The sequence below is a fragment of the Gracilinanus agilis genome, chromosome 6, assembly GCF_016433145.1.
Source record: "Gracilinanus agilis isolate LMUSP501 chromosome 6, AgileGrace, whole genome shotgun sequence".
Classification (NCBI taxonomy): Eukaryota; Metazoa; Chordata; class Mammalia; order Didelphimorphia; family Didelphidae; genus Gracilinanus; species Gracilinanus agilis.
The window spans coordinates 231,441,723-231,465,920 of record NC_058135.1 but is presented as its reverse complement, the minus strand read 5'-3'; the positions used below and the strand labels follow the sequence as shown (position 1 = coordinate 231,465,920).

The 24,198-nt window shown below is 36.0% G+C and overlaps 1 protein-coding gene across 1 annotated transcript in view; it reads right to left on the bottom strand.

Moving 5' to 3' along the window:
• TSG101 (tumor susceptibility 101) overlaps nucleotides 1-24,198 on the bottom strand; it is a 77,694-nt gene that overhangs the window by 16,334 nt on the left and 37,162 nt on the right. The window contains exons 6-7 of the mRNA XM_044681431.1: nucleotides 19,331-19,397; nucleotides 11,484-11,575 (exon numbers count right to left, since the gene is read on the bottom strand). Coding sequence (XP_044537366.1) covers nucleotides 11,484-11,575; nucleotides 19,331-19,397 — 159 coding nt within the window. The remainder of the gene's footprint in view (nucleotides 1-11,483; nucleotides 11,576-19,330; nucleotides 19,398-24,198) is intronic.

Here is a 24,198-nt window from a genome sequence, read left to right as displayed (position 1 = left end):
TGGGAGACATAGCTAGACAATAGTTTATCTGAAAAGCCTGGGACTTCTAAAGAAGGAGTAGGATCCCCCTCACTAGTAATTTTTAAGCAAAGGCTGAATAGATGACAAGGTGGATTTTAGAAGAGATTCTTACAAGTTAAACTCAGATAGCCCCTGAGGTCTCATCCAAATAAAATTCTGTGCTTCTTTGATTGGGTACTGTTTGTGGAACTCAGGTAAATAAGTAGGACACAGCAGCTAAAAACAGCCAATGCAATGGCTTACATGGCTATACAAAAGAAGAAAGTGGCAATAGGAAGTAATAATGCTGCTGTGTTCTGTCCTGGTCAATTCACATCTGGAGGATTGTGCCCAATCCTGAGTAGCGATTCAACCTGGAACATCTATGGAAGTATCTATCTGGTATGTAGGTACTGTTTTAAGGCAGGCAGATGGAATGGGAATTGTTTATAATAACCACTCACATTTATAGAGTACTTTTAAAAAATCCCTTACTTTCTGTCTTAGAATAGATACTATGTATTGGTTCCAAGGAAGAAAAGAGGTAAGGGCTAGGCAACTGGGGTTAAGTGACTTGCCCAGGGTCATAGAGCTAAGGTCAGATTTGAACTGAGGACCTCCCTGGTGCTCTTATCCACTGAGTCACCTACTTGCCCCTATAAAGCACTTTTTACAAAGTATTTCTCACGACAACTAAGAGAAGTTAACTGAGTTCATACAAGAGCACACAACTGATGTCAAAATTGGCATTGCAGGTTTCCTGACAACATGGTCAGATGACACACATTATTCTGGTCTTTGCTTGTATGAAAAGCTAAATCAAGGAAGAGAAACTGGATCTCTTTTAGTTGGCTACAAATGGAGGAAAACAAAGAGGAGGATTTCGGCTTAATATAAGAGTGATTTCTTACCAATCATAGCTACCACAATGTGTAATAAGTTCTCTAATCACAGGATATCTTGAAATAGAAATTATACAACCAATTAACAAGGATGCAGGGATGTGGTAGCTTCCTGCTTCCAGCCTGGGTTAGACTAGATGAAGTTCCTGCCTCTGCCCTACATGGAGATTCCATGATTTTATAACTCAGAATTTTAAATGTGGTTCTTTCTCCCTGGGAGAAGGCAAAGTAACACAAAACTTTTCTGACTCCACCACCATGCCCCAGGAGGCTTATTACTGAAATAACTTCATCATGCTGCAAGATCACATCAGTCTTGGTATTGTATCTCATCCTTATCCCCTGCCTCTGACTGGAGGGTGGGACCATGGACTCCAAACTTCCACTTAAGGAGAGCTCAGCTCAGGCATCTCTTAATTTCTTATGCGGACATACTGCTCTGGGACTTCTCTGAATGACTTCTCCACTGTACCCCCTTGTCAGGTACTCCACCCTGGCCCACACAACCACTGACATTCTCAAACTATTAATAAGAAATATATATAGGTTTTAGTTTTTGACCTGATATCCCTGTGCAAGCACTCTTACTCTATACTACAGACCAAGGCCAAGCAACTAAGAATGGTTTTTACATTTTTTAAATGTTTTATTGAATTTGAAAATGTAAAAATCCTTCTTGGCTTGCAATTGTACAAAAATAGGTGGCAGGTCAGATTTCACCCTTCTGATAGTTTCTCATTCCTTGTTTCAGATATATAAAAAGTTTTATTTCAAAATGTTCTGTGCTAACTTTTAAAAATCCACATGCAAATCCTGAAATTTTCCACTGCTTTGATGTAAACAAAATCCTACTTTACTGGCACCATGCTGATAACTCACATAACAATCCAAAACAAGAATCATCACTCCACTAACAGGAAACAGTTGAGGTAGCAGCCACTTGGCCCATCAAGGTCCTCTTTCACTAGAGATAGATGGATAAATCAAAACTAGATAAGTTTTATATGACATATAAAAATTATAAAAAAGCCACAAGACGTACAGATAAGCTCTCTAATATGCTCAAATAAAAACTATTGTTCAGAGAACATATAAAATAGAGAACCTGCCATTTAAGAAGATTATTCATAGAGATGCACAAGAAAAATAATCCAGTAAAACATTTCACTTTATTTAAAAGAAGACCCTTTAAAATGTGCCACTATGGACATAATGAGATTGACTTTAAGAAGAGTTGTGGCACAGTGCCACAGTCTTTGATCCTTCATGAAATAACTGACCTTTACCCCTGCAGGGTTTGGTTTCAGAAGTGACCTTCTGCTATTCCTTGTTAGTAATCATCAGAAAAACAAATTGTGTCAGATGACTGTAAGATACTAGGCTAGAACCAGAACTTCACTTAAAGATCAGGCTAGAATCTAAATCACTAAATCTGTTGACTACTACAGAATAGGCTACATGGAATTTTTATAATATCAAAGAAGACACAAATGTAGCAAGGGTAAGGGCTCATCACCACTCACCAGATACAATTTTCAATTCCTCTTATTCCCTCAATCCATATATTCAATTGGTTGCCAACCACTGTATAGATTACAATGTTGTAACATTCCTGGCATCTGGCCTAATCTGCCTGTTCTTGTGGCTAACTTCCTAATTTAGGTCCAAATCACCTTTTTCTACAATAGTTTCCTAATTGCTCTCCCTGCCATAAGTCCCTACTTTCTCATAAACGCTCTAAATAATACATTCCTCAGGGTTAGTCCGATCATGTCACTCTCCTGGGCAAACAAAACCAACAGATCCTTATTACTACCTCTAGGATCAAATACAAACTTTTATCAGGTATTTCAACAAAGCCCTTTACAATGTGGCTCCAACCTACCTTTCTAGTCTTATTACGTAATATTTCCCCTATTCTTGCAATCTGAGGCCTTCTCATTGTTCTTGACCCGTCATGCTCCATTATTTCCCATTTTTGTATCTTTGAATAGAAGGCTCAATTATGTTGCTTCCTCATCTCTGCCCTCTTTAGACTCTTTAGTCTCCATCATTTAGTTCCCTCCTACATGAAATCTATCCTAATGTCCTTTCCTTTTTTAGTAACCCCAAATGTCCTTAACATTTATTTACATGCATTTTTGTGTACATGTTTCAACTATAAAATGTAAGCTCTTGAGAGGCAAAGCCTATTTTATGTTTGTCTTTGTATCCCCAGCACCCAGGTCTAAGTAAATGCTTCTTGACTGAATGTATATATCTACTTATCTGTAACTATATCTGCTCCATGATGGTATTCACAGGCCCTCAGAATCACTTTTACCAGTAATTACCAATTAATAATTATCTACAATGACAGATTCTGTTGCTAAAAGAAAACTCTGCATCCATAAAATGATTGCCCCAAAGGAAATACGAAATAACTAAATAGCGGCTTCTGAATCCCTCATTTCTCCACAACAGAAGTCTATTGTCCCCTTCTCCCAGCAATACTCAAAAGGTCCACAACTTAGAAGTCTACAATCAGATCCTCCCAGCTGCCAGCACCCCCCCTTCTCCTCTAATCCATCAATGGATTGCCAAGCCAATGTATCTGAGGGTCTCCCTATATGCCCTTCCTGCCTCTGTTTTTGTACAGCTATGTCCCAGGCCAAGAATGCTTTCTCTTTTTTCCTTCTGCTTCTTGGAACCTCTGGATACCTTCAAGATTCTCAAGTGTGCCTGCTGCCTTCCATAAGAAGTTTCTCCTGATGTTCCTAACTGTTAATGTTCTCTCTGACCAAATTATTATTAATATTTTTTAACTAATCTGTATATATCTTATGAGCTCTTTGAAGGCAGCAACTATTTATCCTATGTCAAAACTTAATAGCAAGCTATGGAACCAAAAATAATCCTAAAAGAGCAAGTAATTATTGTTTGTTTAGAAACAAAGTTAAGCTCGCCTTATTTATATTTATTAAGGGAGGAAAAATGTCAAAGCTGTCTAGGCACTCTGGAATTAGAACAAAAATGATGTAAAAGCTGTCTAGGGACTCTGGAATTAGAACAAAAACCTTCTAAAGAGTGGCAAATTCAGATTCTTTATTGAAGAAAAGTGATAATTTATTGGACCCTATGAATACACAAAGATTATCCCTTCAAAGAAATAAAAGTATTGATTTTAGAGTGAATACTGTGCTGGAGCTATCCCCTTTTAAGGATTACAAATGAATCTTAGTCAAAGAAAAGTCAACAAGTTAACAACTCTGCAAATAAGGAACAACAGAGTCTATCCATCATAGGTGTAGATATGTTAGGCAAATGTGGCATAAAAAAAGTACTCCTTAATAGAAAAATGTAGATGTATATCCTAGTGAAGAAAATTATTAAGACACCAAAGTCAAAAAGGCTTATGAAAAATTTCAGATGACTTAACATGGTAAAAAGAAAACAATGAGCTTATAAAAGGCAAGCCTTCTCTAAAAGTCACACACCTAAGAAATGGCTCTTGTCACAGAAATAAATTTTTCTAGGAAATAAGAAATAACCTAATGATTCAGAAACAAATGTTTTTATTTAAGTAATGATAAAGAATAGAGAAAATCAAATTGTTCCTGACTACATTTTGTAATCAATTCTATTCTGTATTGCCACCAATATTTTGCTAGTTACATTTTTTTTAAGTTCAGAAGTTTAAAAATTCAGCTTTCCTATGACCAGTTTTCTTCTATAAAATTAGTTTAAAAGTTCAGTTGTTCTTTAAGTCACATTTAATGGAAAAGAAATGTCTTATCAACTGATGTGACCAGTTTGTGGAAGTCTGATATCTTCTATCAGTAGTTGTCCCTGCATACAATTAAAGAAAATATTTTATCTATATACCATTAACTGTTGTTGTAGGATGAGGGGAGATTCCAATCAATCAGCAATTTCTAAGTGATAGGATGACAGGAAGGGTTGTTGTTAGCCCTTCATTCCTGATATCTACCCAATGATATTTTCTATCTCCAATGACTAAGATGTTTTTGACTTTGTAAACAATCATACTGTTTTCATCATCTATGATGCTAGCTTTACCAATAAAATGATTGTGCTTGGAGCTTCGTGCCTCATCTACCTTAATTTCAATAATGACAGAACCAACATCCGAAGATTCCTCATTTTCTCCTTCATTGTTGAAAAAGAATATGAAAACAATGTAAAATTATAAGAAAGGCACTTTAAGCATTGATTATGCACTAGTCACTTTCATTTTGTAAAATTGGCATCTGTATTAAACTAAAGAGAAAGTGCTTATATACTTAGCCAACTCATCAGTATCTCCATCTCCACTCCCTTTTGAATCATTGACTCCCCCAGATTAGTAGAAAGTGCTACTTACCCTGATGATGAGGCAGGTATTCCCAAAGGAAGTCTGAAAGATTGTGGAGAAGCTGACAGACATACACACACACACAAGTGTGCACTAGTGTACCCCCGGGATGTGTGGGGTAGCAAATCCTGGAAGGACAGTTTCTGTAAGCCAAGCTCATTATATTCAAGAATTTTGGAGAAGGAAGAACAGCCATTTGACCAAAAAAACAAAAAAACAAGAAAACCTTGTAATGTTTACTAGCTCTTATCCTCTAAAGAAGGTAACAAAATAGGAAATTATTTCTATACATGTTCAGATTCTGTTTTCTCTTAAGTACTCAACACTAACATTTAAAGTCCTTTGTACCCTGAATATATTGCTAAATAAAAATTTGCATTTAACAGTGCAAAAATCAGTTTCTCAAATTCTTAAATTACCCAACTATACTTACTAGTTTACCTGCCTTTATAACTGACTTTATAAAGCTAATAGAAAATTACATGGTTACACTTCTCAAAATCTAGATATATTTAGAAAGTGTTTTCAAAATGGAGTTTCCCAAGTGTCCACTTCAATGGGCTAGAATGTCCATTTACAACCATCTTAACTGCAGAAGTCCAGAGGCCATGCCACCCCATAATATGTATATGTCAACAAACCACACAATAACCAAACGGTAAAGGCCACAGTTCTTAATTTTAGATAAGTTATACAAATTATGTCCAAACTTCATATAAATATGTCCAAATGTGGTACTATGTATGGACTATGCCAAAACACACGTCTCTGGAATGACCATTTTAAGTACAATGTGTGTCCAAAGTATCCTGTCAGATATTATACACGGTTGCCACCAACTGAATATTACAGTACTAAAAACTTCTTTCCTCGGATGATTACCAATGCTAAGATTCTCCAAAAGACTACTCGAAAAACTGAGCATAAACACAACTCTCTTTCAATGTCCTCGCTACATCCAGCAGAAACACTCCTGAAATCATACCGTAACTGTATTATAGGCCTGCTGTTACAATAGTCTGAAGTGTAAAAATAAGTACTAATTGTAGTCATCTACACAACCTTCTGAAATTGGACAAAATTTAAGGGTAACAATGATTCTAGTCTTTCAACTGAAGATGGGACCACAGAATTCCAAATTCTTTGATACTTGCCCACCACACTCATATACTAGACTTCCTGCATAACAAACTTTCCCTTCATAGGATCACAGAACTTACAGCTGGAGCTGGAAGTGTCTTTAAAGATTCTAACTGCCTTGTTTTACAGAATAAGGAAATGGAATCCCAGAGAGGCTAAGGGAATAACCCAAGGTCACAAAAATAGTATTTAGCAGAGTCAGGATTTGAACTCAGGTCTTCTGACCCCAAATCCAATGCTCTTTCCACTTTCTTATGTTGCCTCTCATTTTCTAGAGATTCTAGGTTAGAAGGTGGTCAAAAATAAAGTACAACTATGTTTAAATTATGTCCTCTTTTGCTCCATTATTAAGAAGGAACTGAAGGAACTTTGCATAGCAAAGTTTACACTTATCAATAATTATATTAGGGTAGCATTGTCCATAATGCTACTCCATCTCCTTAAGCTAAGATGGTAGTTTATTCATTTTCCACCAGTCACTAAATAGGAGCAAATTAACAAACAAAATACAACAAATTATTTTACAATAAAATCTAGACGATAGAAAGAGTTTTCAAGGGCTGTACTTTAAATTCTTTTAAAATTAGTTTTATTTTGTTTAAACCTTTTAGTACATTAAAAAATATACAATTCATTTCACAAGTATGATTTTGGTTAGCACAGCACTAAACGCTTGTGGCTAAAATTAAATGATTTTAATATAGTCAAAAAGTAAAATTTGATTTGGGCCCTAAAAATTTCCCTTGGAAAACATAAATCAAAATACTGAATATCAAGATCACTATGCAAGAAATCTTCAGTAGCGTAATGTAGTTTAAAAAAAATGTAGGCCTAATAACTAGAGAAATTACATATGTAATGTGTGTGACATACATGAAAAACATATCACTATGGGAGACATCAATGGTATGGGGTTAATCAAAAAAACAAAGGTGACTATCCAAGTACTATTGCCAGAGCTTAAATGCCATTATTGTTATACTGGTGAAGAATAAAACAAAACCCAGCCCCAAAGTACGCTAAAGTCATGTAAGAAACAGGGAGGATTATGCAACTGGAATAGAGTACAAATGGTAAAGAAACAAACTTTTTTTTTAGTGTTCAAGAGAAATTATAAAAAGTAGACACCATATATTTCAGGACACTCAAAACAGATTTCCAACACCAGGTAGTTATTTGTTAACGCAGGACATACCAAAAAGAATTGTATGTAAAAATATGAGTCCTAACCTATTTGACAGTATCTCTTAAAAATAAATTACAAGCATTACTTCATACACCAAAAAGAAATTTTTTAAAAAAATCATATCAAACAGGTCCTGTTAGAAAACACACTTTCCATTTGGGTACAGCATTACACTGTAACAAAGGAGAAATCAATGCTTTTTTGCCATTTTTGCCAAAAGCACCACTATCCCTTCAGGGAATTAAATCAGTCCAAAGAACTGTCCTTTAGATATGACGTAGCCATACTAGTCTCTCCAAGGGCAAAAGCTACCCTTGTTTTAGTGGGAATTCCTGCCGAGATGTCCAAACAACATTTTCCTACTTTGGGTCAGGTAACCAGGCCAGAAGTGCTCCATTTTAGCCTTTCTTCCCCTCCCTCCCCCCCACAAAAAATTTCCCTCAGTTAAATCAGAGTTTCCAAAACACTAAGCAAATCCAGGTTGAAGACATCGGTACCACTCTCTGATAAAAGGACACCATCTAGATGGAATAAACCTGGAGACGCTGGTACAAGGGTGTCGTGCTTGATAACACATCCTCCAATCGTCTTCATAAAGTTGCTCATTTCTAGATTGACCCTCTTCATACATTTATACATAACCTTCTGAGGTTTTTCTTGGTTCCATGCTTTTCGGGGCACAATGTTGGACCATACTATAATGACGTTCTTGAACATTTGCTTGATAAATCCTAAATCTTTCTTAATTCGGATCATAATATCCAACAATCTTATTGCTCCCAGATCATTGCCACCCAGGTGTATCACCAGCACATCAGGATCTGGCAGATGCCGCCGTGCATGAATCAAGGTGGGTATTAATTGATCCCACATCATGCCACTCTTTCCTAGCCAGTGGAGTTTGGCATCCTCCACTCGAATGCCCAGTTGTGGACCAAAGCTTCTCTTGAGTGCCCGTTTTTCTGCCCAGAAAACATACGAATGACCACAAATCCATACCTGCTTCTGCTTTCTTCTGGCATCTGCTATTAAGAGAACACAAACAAGTATTAATGTTTTCTCCTGAACTCAAATCTTTATAATGTGATCGTGGTCTAGCAGTGCTAAGTTTACAATTTTATTTTCTTCTATATTTTGGTAAAGCTGTATTCCCAATCCTTTTTATTTTTAAAGAATCCCATTTGTAAAAAAAATAATAAAAAATACATTACACAATCTGGAGAAGTATAAACTTAAAATTTTATTTACGTTTCATCCACAGGTATCAAGAAAAGTTTACCTTCCTTCAGGTGCCTTTTGCTGGTAAACAATGCCTGCACTGGATAGAAAATCTAAGGAAAGTAATCCAAGTTCCACATCCTTTATGGCTGATCTTCCAGTGGAATACATTTTTGGTAGTCACCTGCAAGGATGATGTCCTAAAACACACTTGGTCTTACAGTGTCTTTGGGGGGAAAAGATTAGGTCATAGATGGTTAAATTTCCCCATCCCCTAAAGAACAAAAAAATGTATTAAAGTGTTATTCCAACTGCCCAGTTAGGCTCATCACACCAAGCGTGATACTCTTTCCTTTACCAGATATCTGCATTCATGGCCCAGCCAACTCTTTTACTGTACAACAAAGTCAAGAGCTGGTACTATAACTGTGTGAATCAGACTTGTAGGATATTATTGCTCAGGCAATGTAATGGCTATTAAATAAAATGTTAGAAGTCACTTGGTCTTCTATGAATACTTTAAAAAAACCTCACCAAACAAGGTCATAGAATAAAACATCAACTCTGAGTCCAAAAAACTATTTCCATGACCAGTCCTTCTCATTTTTATCTTGGGTAACAGACTGCATTTCCTGCAGTTGTCTTAACAGCTCAATTTTAGGCAATAAAAAAGAAAAGGTCCTTTAGTGCAATACCAGTTAGATACTCAAGACCACCAGGTCTCATCAACAGTCACGGGCACCTCAGAAAAAGGTCCTTCAAAAATAGATATGCTCTCTGGCATCTTCAACCACACCATCTATATACACCATCAAACATGATATGTGTCAAGCTTCAACAAGAACTAAAAACAAGTATTTTCATGGAATCAAGCACATGTAGTAATGTTACTCACTATTTGTGAACGTTAATATTCAAGATGTATTTCCAGAGTTTTGCTATTCTTTATTCCAATCAGCTTAAAAGTCTAATTATTCGCTTTACAAAACATTTCACAAAAATATCACTAATTCCAGAGTAAGCAAAAACCACAAAAACAATTAAAAAGAAAATAAATATTGCAAGGTATCTTAAATTCCTTTCAAAATAGGGGTGTTTTTGTTTCTCAGATTAGGCTTCCCTATCTCACCCATGCAAGATGAACAGCAACAACTTATGGGTAGAAATGCACTGCTGATTGGCATGGAAGCTTTGAACAACTGTTTCTGACCCCTCCCAAGACAGCCTGGTGGCCCCTGAGGGTTTGTCATACTGGTGTTGCACTCAGTGCAGATACCAATCAGCTTTAGCCCCACTGAATCTCATTATTCCAGAATGAAACAATCCACCTCAGCCTTCCCAGTAACAAGAACTAATAGACATATGCCACCATGCATGATTACCCTTAAGAAAACAAAACACCTGCTTTAATCCATTTCTGAAACACTGCTTCGCTCAAATAAAATCTGCCTCCCAATCACCAGCCCTTTGATTTACATAAAGCTTTTCTTCCCCAGAGAAGTGCAGCAATATTATATTATACTAGTATCTCAAAAACAGAAGGGAATGGCAATCATCAACATTTTACAAATTTGTAATTAGTATCACTTTATTAAACAGAATCTCTTCGATCAATAATCTAAATCTAATGCCTCATCACATCTGAGATAACCCTGTGTTCTCAAAGGTCATTCCATCAGAATATAAACTCTGGAAGGTCCTACCAAACCAGAAAGGCTCCAAATAAGTGCTTAGTGATGGATTGTATGTTTGCTATACGAGGACCAATCCGTCTAAGTATGGAGAGACTCATCTTCAGGTTAGCTGCAAGGTGATAAATTGACTGTCCACAGAAACTCTCAAGAGACCATCCACTAAGTTATAGGAAGATTGTGACTTATGTTGGAGTAAGAGTACTCACACCGAGAAATTACAGGCCCTTGATGTACTACTGAAGGAGAACTCAGAAAAAAAGATTAAGAGCATTGCTAAGGTCAATGAATCAGTGGCGAAGATGCAATTGTAATTCACATTTACCTTGGTAATTCCTACCAAGTCTTTTAAATTGTGCTACAACACATAGGTAAAGCAGGGCCAAGATCATATTTAAAAGAAAAAAAAAAGACACCCTGTTACTAGAACTTTAATGCCTAAAGCATAGTTGTGTTACAAATAGTACAAAGGAGGTTTAGATGTATTTACCAGTTCTAACAAATATTCACATGCTATAATGGTATAGAAACCCATTTACTAATAGTCAGAATGAAAGAAAAGTTTTATTGCATTCAATTTTTACAAATTAAAAAGTTTTTAAAATGCCAAACAAAAATTCTACAAGTTCACTAAAATCTTTCACTGCTCAATTCTTACCTGACCTGCCCACATTAACCAATGTCACTTTTCAGTATTAAATATACTCTTTCCTTACCAGTAGTACTTATTACCAACAGAGAACCTGAGCTCCCAAATCACCTGACATAAAATGGAAAAAAAAAAAGGAGGGGGGGAATGTTTATTTTATTTCCTTTACGCACTAAAAGTGGGTTGATTCATATGGAGATACTTTGGAAAAAGATAATTTACCACAGAAACTTTCCACTAAAAAGGCTATCTTTTTTTTTTTTTTAATTTGACGACATACCCATACATGAAATTGCCATTTGCAATATGACACAAAAAAATAAAGATTTTCAAGGCTACTTACCAACAGTGGTCACAGGAGGTTGGGAAGGGTATTGTGAACTTGTGGTTGGAGGGTACTGTCCACCTGGTGGGTAAGAGTAACCTGGGAAACCACTTTAAAAGAGAAAAACGTTTAAAGTAAATATTATGACAATATAGTTTTAGCAATTAACAAACACATAAGTCCTGTGTAGGGTTTCAGTTATAGCGCATTACGAAGGTATTAAAGATGTATTCAAAAGCTGACTCTAATGAGCAAAGTACTCACTATCAGATGTATGGATATGTTTCTAATATTTCACATGATTGAACTCTGAATCCTTAAATTTGGATGGGGTTTAAATTTTGTTGATCTTGAAAGCCAAACCTCTGCTGTTATCTCATGTGTAAGCTGACAGGCAAGTTTTAGGGTCCTTGGAATGTCAAAGATTCACACCTGCATTCCTAAGATAAGACTGGTGCCAGCTTCTGGAAAGGAGAAGAGTCCTGTCCCAGATACCTGGCAGATCTATTGTGTTATCATCCATCCTTTTGGCTTTGTCATTATGTTAAAACTTTTGATGTTCCGAATGGGTGATGGACACTCTGCCTTGTGCAACTACCTTTATCAGCTCCCTCATGCTCACTCTTTCCCTGACCATTGGAGGAGGAGCTGACAAGCTGAATGTGATGCTGATGACTCCTGTGTCTCTGTGTCTATCTTCTCTATGTCCTTCCTCCCTTCATCTTTAACCCTTCCACCCATATTCCCCCAGTTCCTGGTTTCCCTCTTTCAGGTGCTCAAACCCACACAAGGAGATATAGTGGCTGGTCAGCTACATCCTGAATTGAGTACTGCGTGAAGTCACAAAGTTTTAAATAAATCTCTATTTCATTATTTGCAGTCTTCTAAAAATTCATTATTGGAATTCAATCCTTTCAATATACAATTGGGGTACAATGGGTGTGGAATACTGCATATACTGACAAACATGACTAAATGTACTGGTTAAGAAGGAATTTTTGCTGGATAAAAGAAGGGGAAGAGATATATTTTTAAAAAGAATGTGATCTTAAAAAGTACCAACAAAATATTTTTAGAAAGGAAAATTCCATACTGGTTATATTCCTAAGTTAGATCATGGTTTGGTTTCTAATAACAAATAAGCTTTACAAAAAAATTCTAAAGAAAAACTCTATTGACTTATGGATAAGGGTTACTGGTTATTATTATTTTTAATTATTTTTTAAAATCACTCTAAGTGTTTTAAGATAAATCTTAATCTACCCCAAAATTCTCCTGACCTCCAAGGTTCAGTGAATCTCCAACTGCCTACTAGACATTTCAAACTGAATGTCTCAGACATCTCAAACTCAAACTCATTTCCTCCAATATTATCTGTTGAGAGGGCACCACCATACTCTGAATCTAGGTGTCATCTTCAACATTTCATTGTCTCTAACCTTTCATATCCAATCAGTTGCCAAACCTATCACTTTGATCTTTGTAACATATGCATGCCCCTTTCTTCTCCAATACTGGCACTACCCTGGAGATCTAAGCCCTCACACCTGGATTATTCAAAATCTGCTGGTTGGTTTTCATATCTCAAGTCTCTCTCTACTCCATAAACTTTACAGCATATAGTAAGTGGGATGTTAACTCCAAAATAAAATATAAATATAAAAACATGTTTGACTTTTAAAGTCCTTCAAAACCTGGCCCTTTCCTACCTTTCCACTCTGAGTTAGCATCAACTCCTAACTCTCCCTTATCCCACATATCAAACCAATTGATTCAAACTGTCTATTTCATTTCCATAACACACTTCAAATTCTTTATCCTGTTCTCACTGCTTAAATAGCCAATATATCTTGGTTCTGACCGGCCCTTATTATCCCTTGTTTGCAATGGTCTCCTAATTGATCTAAAAACCTTAAACTCCTCCCCTTTCCATTTTCCACAGAACTGCCCCACATAATTCTTTATGTGTTGACCATATTATTCCTCTACTCAATAAACTCCAATGTCTCCCTATTCTCTCTAGGATGAAAATAAAATTCCTATTTGGCTTTACTATCCTTTACAACTTAATCCCAATTTGCCTTTTCAGGCCCATTTTATATTACTCCTTATCTTGAATGGCAATCAGACTGGCTTTTTGTTCCTCTCACTTGGCATTTTATCTCATCCCTAGTCTTTGCACTGGATGGCACTCCCTTAAAACCTTTGCCTCATAGAATTCCTGCCTCTAAATCTCAGTTCAATTACCAATTCTACAATAAGCTTTTTCTGTTCCCCTTTAATCTACCTTGCATTTATATAATTATACATACAAGTTATCTCCCCTCAAATGAATGTAAGTTACTTGAGACTATATATAAATTCTTAAATGTTTCACTTCCTATAGGTTTCTAGTACCCCTAGATACTAGGGCCTAATATTTTCTCAAATTACCATGTATATACTTGACATTTTTTGCATATTTTTATTTGTATATGCTGTCTTGCCCATTAAAATGTAAGTTCCAGGGGGCAGCTGGGTAGCTCAGTGGATTGAGAGCCAGGCCTAGAGACGGGAGGTCCTAGGTTCAAATCCGGCCTCAGACACTTCCCAGCTGTCCCAGACCCTGGGCAAGTCACTTGACCCCCATTGCCTACCCTTGCCAATCTTCCACCTATAAGTCAATACACAGAGGTTAAGGGTTTAAAAAAAATTAAAAAAAAATGTAAGTTCCTTTTATGCCCGTTTTCATTTTTTTGGAATTTCCAGCATTTAATTTAGTATTTTGAAGACTGCCTATGGGTAGATTTATTCATTCGTATTGTTGGAAAGGACCAGAGAGAAAATCTAAATCAGAAGTGCCAAACTTTGGGCAAATGTCAGCAACTTCTGGTGTGGAAGAACATGAATAAAATGTAATTGGGAAATATCTAACAAAATAAATTTAATAAAAATAAAACACAGATAATTTTAATATGTGGTTTTCTAAGTCAATATGCAGCATGCACAGATCCTTATGTTTCACACCACTAATTTAAATCAATCTCTTTTGCAAAGAAGGAATCCTCTTTCTCTAGCATCCCTAGAAGATTATTTCCCATTCTACTTGTATCCTTTGCATGACAGGGAAACCACTATTTCATGACATAGTTCATTCCATCATTGCAATGTTAAAAAAAAAATATCCCCATTGTGGATCAAAGCAAGCTATCTTTCACATCAGTGTATTTACGTTTTTATCTTGGGGTTTGGTTATGTATGAGTGTGTTCTTTCAACAATGACTAATATGGAAGTGGATTTTGCATGATAAAAAAACTTTTAAAAATTCCATTTTTTATAATGGAAAAATAATCATTCACTGTTGTGTTCTTTGGAATAACACAAAATTTCTTCTCTTGCATGTGATAGTACAGATTTTTTTCCACTAAACTGTAAGCTATCCAAAGAAAAGAGGCTATCTTTGCTACTTTTTAGTCTCCCTCAATGACTTTCACGGAGTAAACATCTAAAATGGTATATAATGAATACTTTAGTATTTTAAAAACATGTCATTAAGTGAATGAATGTAAAGCAAGTGCTTTACATTAAATTACATTAAATGCTTGCTGTGTGCAAAGGACTGTGCTAAGTGCTGGTATATATACAAAGGATGGTGCTAAGTACAGAACAGTAATATAGTACCCGCTTTCCAGGAGCTATGAGAAATTAAAGACAATATTTATGGAAGGACTCAACTGCAAGTGAAATGGAAATATGGTCCTTATGGTACAGCAGCTAAACAGCTACTAGTGTCTCTTTAATACTACTCGAATGATGGCAGTTTCTAATATCATTTGGTAGTGTCAAGTTCTTGGATCCAAAAATTTTCTTTTCTGGGTCTTCAGTAGTTGTGATTAAAGCCGAAGGTATTGTGAAGCTTCAGCTCAGAAAGGTATACTCTTCCTAGGATGATGGCTATAGAGGTTTATTTTTCCAAGTCTTTGCCTGTCTCTGTCTCTCTCGTTGAGTGGCTGATGATGGTTATGGCTAGGTTGTTCTAAATAACAATTGCCTCTCAGGATTGTAACTCTGAAGGCCGAGTTGGAAACAGCAATGATAGGTGGGGGGTGGGTGCCATGTCTAGGGCCCCTGTGCTTATCTGACTATTGGTGGTGACCAATCAGCAACTGTTGCTGGTAGTGATGGATAAGGTGGACTTCTCTCTCCAAGGATTTCTCCTCTCAGTGAGGACTATGAGAGCTGAGGGCTTGATATGTGGAAACATGTCTGGTGATTTGGGGAGACACTACTATTCCCAAAACTCTTGGTTCAGGTACTAGGCTGTCTTTTATTAGGGTCTGAAAGGAAACAATGGTGGTTTAAGTTGCCTCCTGACTCTCCCTCAAGAAGGCTGCTACTTCAACAAGGGATTGTCCTGTGTATAGCAGTGGGTAGAAATACCTGGTTCCTTCTCGACATGATCTGTTTCTTGGCTGAGAGTTAAAACAGCTAAGCTGGAAGCTGCAATGGTGGGATCTGGGAGTGGCTGATAAAACAGGCTTTTCTGCCTGTTGGTGGCAGGTGGTCAAGTTATTACCAGTGATAATGAAGCTGGGCCCTCTCTTCACTAAGATTTTGCCTTTCAGTGATGGCTACAGGGGTTGATAAAGATTTTTTTATGAACTTGGGCATGCACATAACACAATACTTAGTGTTTTTACTAGGCCCATAATAAAGGAAACATTTTAAAAAATTATCTTTCTCCATATATATAGCTTCTCATCTCCACAGCTTCCTAAAAGCCTTCAAACGTATTTGGTGATATGGCTTACACGTGTCTTACCATATTAGCTATTCTTTACAACCTCTCTGTATTATTTAAGATATGTTTTGACCATCAAAAGACTACTACTTCATTTAACCAGAACAATATGCTTGGCTGATTGAAACTACAGCTGAAACTTTAAAAACTAGCCATATTATAATGTGACTCATTAAGAACTAAAAATCAACAATGACAACAACAAAACGCTTGTCCTTAAAAATCACAGAAACAAATATTTCCAGATTATCTACCTATTCTAATACATACAGGAACCAGAATGTGTCCTCTTCACTCACCAACCTTTTAACATTCCCTAGAAGAAATCACTGAGCATCTATCTGAAAACCCCCAGAGATATACATTCACTACCTTGAAGCAGCCAGATTCTTCTTTGTATAACTGCTATTAAATTTTTCATGCCAAAATCCTCCTCTGGCTATGCAGAAGGGAGTAATATGACACAAAGCTAGAAAAGTTGAGTGGTTCCAGACAGACATGACCAATTTGGCAGATGAAAAAGACACACTGAACAGCACAACTAGAGGTCAATATGAAGAGGAGAGTGAGGAAAATGGTGAAAGTATACCTTTTAGGGTGAAGGGAATAGAAATAGGAGGCTGATCCCAGAGGTATTGTGGAATAATCATCAAAATTTGGTAATAAAAGGATATGAGAATCAATGAAGGCAGTCAATGGTGGTAACACTGATCAAAACAGCAGTGAAGTCAGATAAAGGGTCACAGAAACATAGGATTTAGAAATGTAAAGGCCATTAGAGATACTGTAGTACAAACTCATTTTATAGATGGAGCTGAGGCTCAGAGAAGTTAAGCAACTTGATACACAAAAGGCCAGCAGAAATCCAAAATTCAAACCTAGGTCTTAGGTCTTATAGGAAAGTGTTTTTTGTAGAAAGATTGAATTTGAATGCTAGAGGAATATGAGGGTAAAGATGTTGAATTTGTGGGGTCCTATACAGAAAGGTGATATTAAGTATACCTAGGATCACAGATCTAGTGCAAGAAGGGACCAGAAAACACATCTGGCTTAACTCATATTTTGCAATGAGAAAACTAAGGTCCAAAGAAGCTAAATGACTTGCCCAAGGTTATGCAAGTAATAAGCACCAAAGGTAGAGTTTGAACTTGATAGGTCCTGCAGGACTCAAGAGCCAGTGTTCTCACCGGCTCCCAAAATTATGAAAGGAAGAAATGTAAAGCAAGAAAAAAGAGGGTCAAGGTTACATCATTGGAGAATATTCACTTTAAGAAGTTAAGAAAAGAATCTAGTGAAGAGAAAAGCAAGAGTAGTAAAACTAAAAGTATGTAATGAATTTAAAGATTACTAGAAAATTATCAGAAGGTGCACACTTTCTAGTCAGGATGTTAAAAGGAGATAAGGAGCAACAACTAACTATACTAGATCACCAATTAAGTTATGTGTGAATTTAAGAAAGAATTTCAGTTATAGTGTAGGGATGGAAATCATGTTACAATTTAGTCAAAAAGAATAAGGCAGTAACCATTTAGAAAACTGTTCAAGAAGTTTGGCCATTAAAAAGAAGAGAGAAAGGGCAAGTGACATTGATGTGATAAAAGAACTCATTCATTTTAGAACTGAAGAGACCATGATGGGATAGGGAAGTGTAGTAAAGAGGAAGAAATGGAAGTTCTGCTCAAAAAATGAGCAACAGAGAAAGGTTTGGAGGGAAAAGGATCAAGGACATAGGTAGCAGGGATATTTATCTGCCTTATCGAGTAAAGATACCTCCTCTTCAAGAGGAAGAGAGAATGGGTAATGATGCTAAGAAATAAAAAGAATTAAGAAACTCTCTTTGAGGTATACAAACTTTTCATAGACCTTTATATACTTCCAAATGAAAAGAGAACATTTGGAAATATTGGTTAAAATGTTTTAAAGTAAAATTTAAAATGATGATTATTTTACTTATGGACTATCATACCATGGTTTTACTGTCTGTCAATGTGAAAAGATCAGTCTGATCCAAATTGATTTTTGGTGAAAGTTGATGCAAGAAGAGGTTAATTCCCAAATCTCATTCAAGGAATCATCTGTGGATTTTAATTACCCTTGATACAGTATTGCTAGTAACTGATGCTAATGCAGGAAACCCCCCACAGAAAGTTAACAGGAAATAAGTAGGTAGCATGCTAGAGAAGAAGTGCTGGATTTGTAAGTAGATCTGGGTTTAATCGTTCATCTTGCTACTTCCTACCTGTATGACCACAGCCAATTTGTTTAATTAACCTCTCTGGGCCTCAGTTTTCTCCTCCTTAAAGTGAGCTGGACTACACGATCTTGTTCTCTTCCAGCTCTAAATCCTATCACCTCTATGGATTGGAATTATAATGTGGGGGGAAAAAAAGCAAGATGGGTCATGAAGAAAGGATAATGAACAAAAGATGGATTATCCATAGAATCAAAAATCAAATGTTAAGAAAACTGATGGGATGAGCCAATGGCCCAGCAATTTGGACAAAGCTAGGTCAGTAAGCTGGAACTGAGAATTCTTTTGTTCAATAGATCTAGACTTAAATGGTAACAGATACAAATTTGAATATTTATAATTCATTGCATATTTAGATAGCATAATGAATGCTGAATAAATGCCAGGGAAAAGCCTCTAAAGATTTTGCATATAGTAAGATCACAATTTATAATAGTTTTAAAAAAGTAAATAACTCAGAAATTATAGAATTTTTCTTAGAAAAAATTCAAGTATATAATGTCTCCATTCATTTACCTCCTTCTGACAATGGTTATTATTAATAAGAAAACAAGATGAGTCTCTTCTAAGTATTAAAAAGAAACAATCATTATTCTACCTTTGTTTTCTTTTAAGAAATAGAGCATTTCTCCAGGGAGAGAAAAGATTCCATTTTAATTAAACCTAGTTAACTAATAAATGTAACAATTAGTTTAAGTTGATCAATCGGATTTAAATCTATATCAAACCTTCACTAATTTAGCATATGTTATAATAATCATCATTTTGACAAAATTTAAATAGCAGTGGGATTTTAAATAGCACCAACCAAAATAATGATTTTTTAAAATTACCTGGGATTAGGAGGGTGTCCAGGCGGGTATGAAGTCATTCCACTTGGCATACCTGGCATATAGGAAGCTAAACACAATTTAAACACATTAATATCAAAATAACACTGAATAGTATCTGAACAACACATGTTTTACTCCCCAAGAAAACAAAATTTCACATGTACTAAAAAAAAACAATCCAATAACAACGAAGAAACATCAAGCCTTCAGGAAAGCTGTTAATATTTACAAATTAGTCTACAAATTAAAACTAGTTCTTATAATCACCTTGTCTAACAATGGCATAAAACACTTAAGAAGTGATCAAGCATATCATGAATTTTCCTATTACTATAGATCACTATAAACAGTCTGTGCAAGAGAACAGTCCCGAGCCACACAACTATATAGTTATTGGCTTTTACTCTAAAAGATTTTTATTGCTCTTCTGAGGACTACCCTAAATTGAAGCAGGAGCCAGCTCACTTTAAAAGAAGGAAGGTTAGGAGTTAGCTATTAAAAAATTGGCCTGATTTTATAACAGCTTAGTTCAATTTTCAAAATTCATATTTCAATAGCTCTGATGAGTTCTCTTAACATCTTTATCAGGGCAGAGTCAAGATGGCAGAGAAGATACATAGATCCATTTAATCTCTACCAAATTACTCATGAAAAAATTGATGTAATCCCTCAAAATGAATTCTGGAGCTGTACAACCCACAAAAAGACAGGGTGAAATAATTTTTAAAGCCCCAAACAACTTAGCAGACCAGCATGAAAGATCTAGGGAGGTGGAAGAAGTGTGCAAAGCAACACACCAAGGTAGACCCTACCATGGCAACAGGCCTTGGGAGCAATTGAAAGGCTTTTAGAAAGTTTCAGCCGCAGATGGAATAGTAAGATCAGACAACTGCTCAGGAGATTACAGGCCTTGTATTAGAGACCTGGAACATACTGCTGGTCCTGGATATAAGACTTGTCATATTGCCCGTACACACAACCAGGTCACAATCTGGGGGCCTGCTCTCAGGTGAGGAAGAGTCCCAGTAGAGGTGGGGATCCTGGACACAGTTCCAAAGCAGAAAAGAGTGATTGTGGTTACTCACTGATCAGAGCACAGGCCAGGAGAGTATTAAACATACCTCTCCTTAAATCATACCACCTTAGAAGAACTGAAAACTTATAGATCCCTAGAGCTAGCTCTGAAGACAGCTACATAAAGAGCCTGAATCTTGTAAATATTCCTTTTATCACAGGTACAGAGCCCATAATTAACAGTTTTTTGTTTTTTTTTTTAATCAAAAGAAAAAGAAAACAACAAAGAAAATTATTTTGGTGACAGGGAAGACTAAAATATAAACTCAGAAAAAAACCCATCAAAGTCAATAGTCTTGCATCCAAAGCGTCCCCCCAAAATAGGAATTGATCTTATACCCAAAAAGAATTAATGGAGAAACTTAAAAGCAGTTTAAAAATCAAGTAAGAGGGGTAGAAGAGAAACGAGACTAATACAGGAAAATCATGAAAAAAGGTCAACACCTTGGTATGGGAGGCCCCAAAATTTGATTTTTAAATTTAATTTAATACTGTATTTAATTTGATATTGCAAAAACCAGAATAGTACAATTAGTAAAAGAGGTACAGAAATCCAATGAAGAAAAGAACATCCTTAGAAAGCAGAATTAGCCAAAATGAAGAAGATATGCAAAATTTCATTGATAAGAAGAACTTCTTGAAAGGAAGAATTGGCATTTGAAAAAAGAGGCCCAAAAAATTTGTTGAGGAAAAGAATTCTTTCAAAAGTAGAATTGGCCAAGTGGAAAGGAATGTACAAAGACTTAAGAAAATCATGCCTTATAAATCAGAATTGGGCAAGTGGATGCTAATGATTCCATGAGACATCAACAACAACAACAACAAACCAAAATCAAAAGAATGAAAAAATAGAAGAAACTATGAAATATCTCATTAGGAAAAAAATGACCTGGAAAATAAATCCAAGAGAAATAATCCATTGGATCACCTCAAAGCCATGACTGGGGGGTGGGGGGAAACTTAGACATCCATCTTTCAAGAAATTATGAAGGCTTTGAAAAAAAAAAAAAAAGAAATCATGAAGGTAAACTACCCTGATATTCTAGAACCAGAGAGTAAGAAAATTTAAAAGAATCCACTTCCTGAAAGAGATCCCAAAAGGATAACTCCAAGAAATATTATAGCCAAATTCCAGAACTCCCAGGTTAAGGAGAAAATACTACAAGCGGCCAAAAAGAAATAATTCAAATATCATGGAGCCACAGTCAGGATAACACAAGATTTAGCAGCTTCTACATTAAAGGATCAGAAGGCCTAGAATACATTACGAAGGGTAAAGGTGCTAAGACTTCAATCAAGAAGCACTTTCCCAGCAAAACAGCTTAATCCTTCTGGGGAAAACAAGTAGATATTCAATGAAAAATAGGACTTTCAAACATTCCTATTAAAAGACCAGAGCTGAAGAGAAAATCTGATTCTCAAATACAAAAAGCATAAAAAAGTAAATAGGACAGAAAAATCAAAAGACATTCGAGAAAGTTAAACTGTGTACATACCTTAATGGGAAAATGATTCTTAAAATTCCAAGAACTTTATCATTATTAGGAGTATACATAGACAGAAGATGAGGGTGTGAGTTGAATGTGATGATGTAAAATTAAGGCATGAGAAAGGAACACATTGGGAGAAGAGGGGAAAATTACTGCACATAAAAGAGGCACTAAAAAGCTTTTATAGTGATTGGGAAGATGGGAGAGGCGAAGGAAGCATGGGAACTTTACTTTCATTGGAACTGGCACAATGAGTGAAGAAAACACACAAATCAAATGGATATAGAAATCTATTTTATCCTACAGGAAAGTAGAAGGGAAGAAGATAAGAGAAGATGGTGGGGCTGATATAGAAAAGAGGGTAATTTGGAGGAAGTGGTGGTCAGAAACTAAGTGGAGGATGATACATAGTAATCATAATGGTGCAAAATTTTTTTGCGGATCCTAATAAAGGTCTAGTTTCTTAAATACATAGTCAAACGTAGAAGAACATAAATCATTCCCTAACTGATAAATGGTCAAAGCATATGAACACAGAGTAGTCAGGCAAGGTAACTAAAGCTCTCTACAGTCATGCAAAAAATGCTCTTAAGACTATTTCTGCCCTTAAGCAGCACAGTTTCATGAGAGAGGCAACAAGTAAATAAGGAAAAGAAAACTATATACAGGACAACAAAGAAATAACAACAACAAAAAAAAGGCACTAGAATTAAGGAGAGGAAAAGATTTTCTGTAGAAATTGGTGTTTTACTTGGGACTTTTCTTTAAAGAAAAGTTCCAGGCATATGGAGCAGCCAGAGAAAATACTGAGAACTGAATGATAGTATCTTGTTTATGCAACAGCCAAGAGGTCAGCATCATCGGCTCAAATAGTAAATGGACAGGAGTTGATTGAACAGGGGCTGATTATGAAGGATTCTGGATTATGAAGGATTCTGAACAATGAAGCAAATTTCCTTACACTGTTGATTTTTCTTGCTTCTATAATATGGCTAATGTGGAAATATGTTTTTTTTACTTCATATGTATAAATGGGTATCATTTTTTGCCTTTCCAAAGGAGAAGGGCAGGAAGGAGAGAATTTAGAAATAAAAATAAAATAGATTATTCTGTTAAATAAAATAATGATGTAAATAATAGAATAACAATGTTAAATAAATATAAGCTAAGGATATTTTTATTTGGCTCTGGAGGAAACAGGAAGCCACCAGAGTTTTCTGGACTGTACTTTAGGAAAAGCACTCTGATGGCTAAATGGAAGATGCACTGGAGTGAGGAGACACGAGACACTTGAAGCAGGCCAACTCACTCACTAGTAGGATAATGAAATAATCCAAGAATGAGGTGAAAAAAAACTGGACTAAAGTGGTACTCCCCAGAGGAGAGATGAGGGGAACATTTGAGAGATGTTGCAAAGTGAAATACACAGGCCTTGGTAACAAATTGGATGGGAAGGGTGTGTGAGAGAGCAAGTGAGAAGTCATGAATGTCACATCTAGGTCGGGAGCTTGTAGGACTGGGGAAAAGGCAATATACTGGACAGGATAGGAAACTGGGAGAGAAAGAGTGTTTAGAGGGAAAGATAATGAGTTCAATTTTCGAAATGTTGAGTTCAAGATATCCACTGAAAATCCAATTTGAGATATCTGAAAGCTAGCAATGGAAGACTAGAAATTAGAGGAAAGGCTGGGGTAGGGTATAGATTTGAGGATTATACCAGCATAGACATGGTAATTAAAATCCTAGGGATCTTAGGAGATCATTATCATCATTATTATTATTGCCATCATTAGTACGTAATATAGAGATGGAAATGCTAACTATAGTGGTAAAACAAGAAACAGATTGAGTAAGCGTGCTGGCAAAGGGGAAACAATATTAACACCTTTTGTGGATGATATGAATATTTACTTAGAAAACTAAAACAATAATTATTAACTTCAGCAAAGTTATGAGACACATAATAAATCTACATAAATCATCAGCATTTCTGTATTATAACCAACAAAATCCAGCGGGAAGAGGTAAAAAGAGGTAGTCTATTTAAAACAACCCCAAACTGTATACAATACTTGAGAGACTACCTACCAACAACTCAAATGAGCACAATTAAAAACATTCTTTACATGAATAAACATAGATCTAAATAACTGTAGAAATGTTAACTGTTTACTTATTTAGTGCCAAATTAATCAATCTACCAAAGGATCGCGCTCGCGCGCTCTCTCTCTCTCTCTCTCTCTCTCTCTCTCTCTCTCTCTCTCTCTCTCTCTCTCTCTCTCTTCTCTCTTCTCTCTTCTCTCT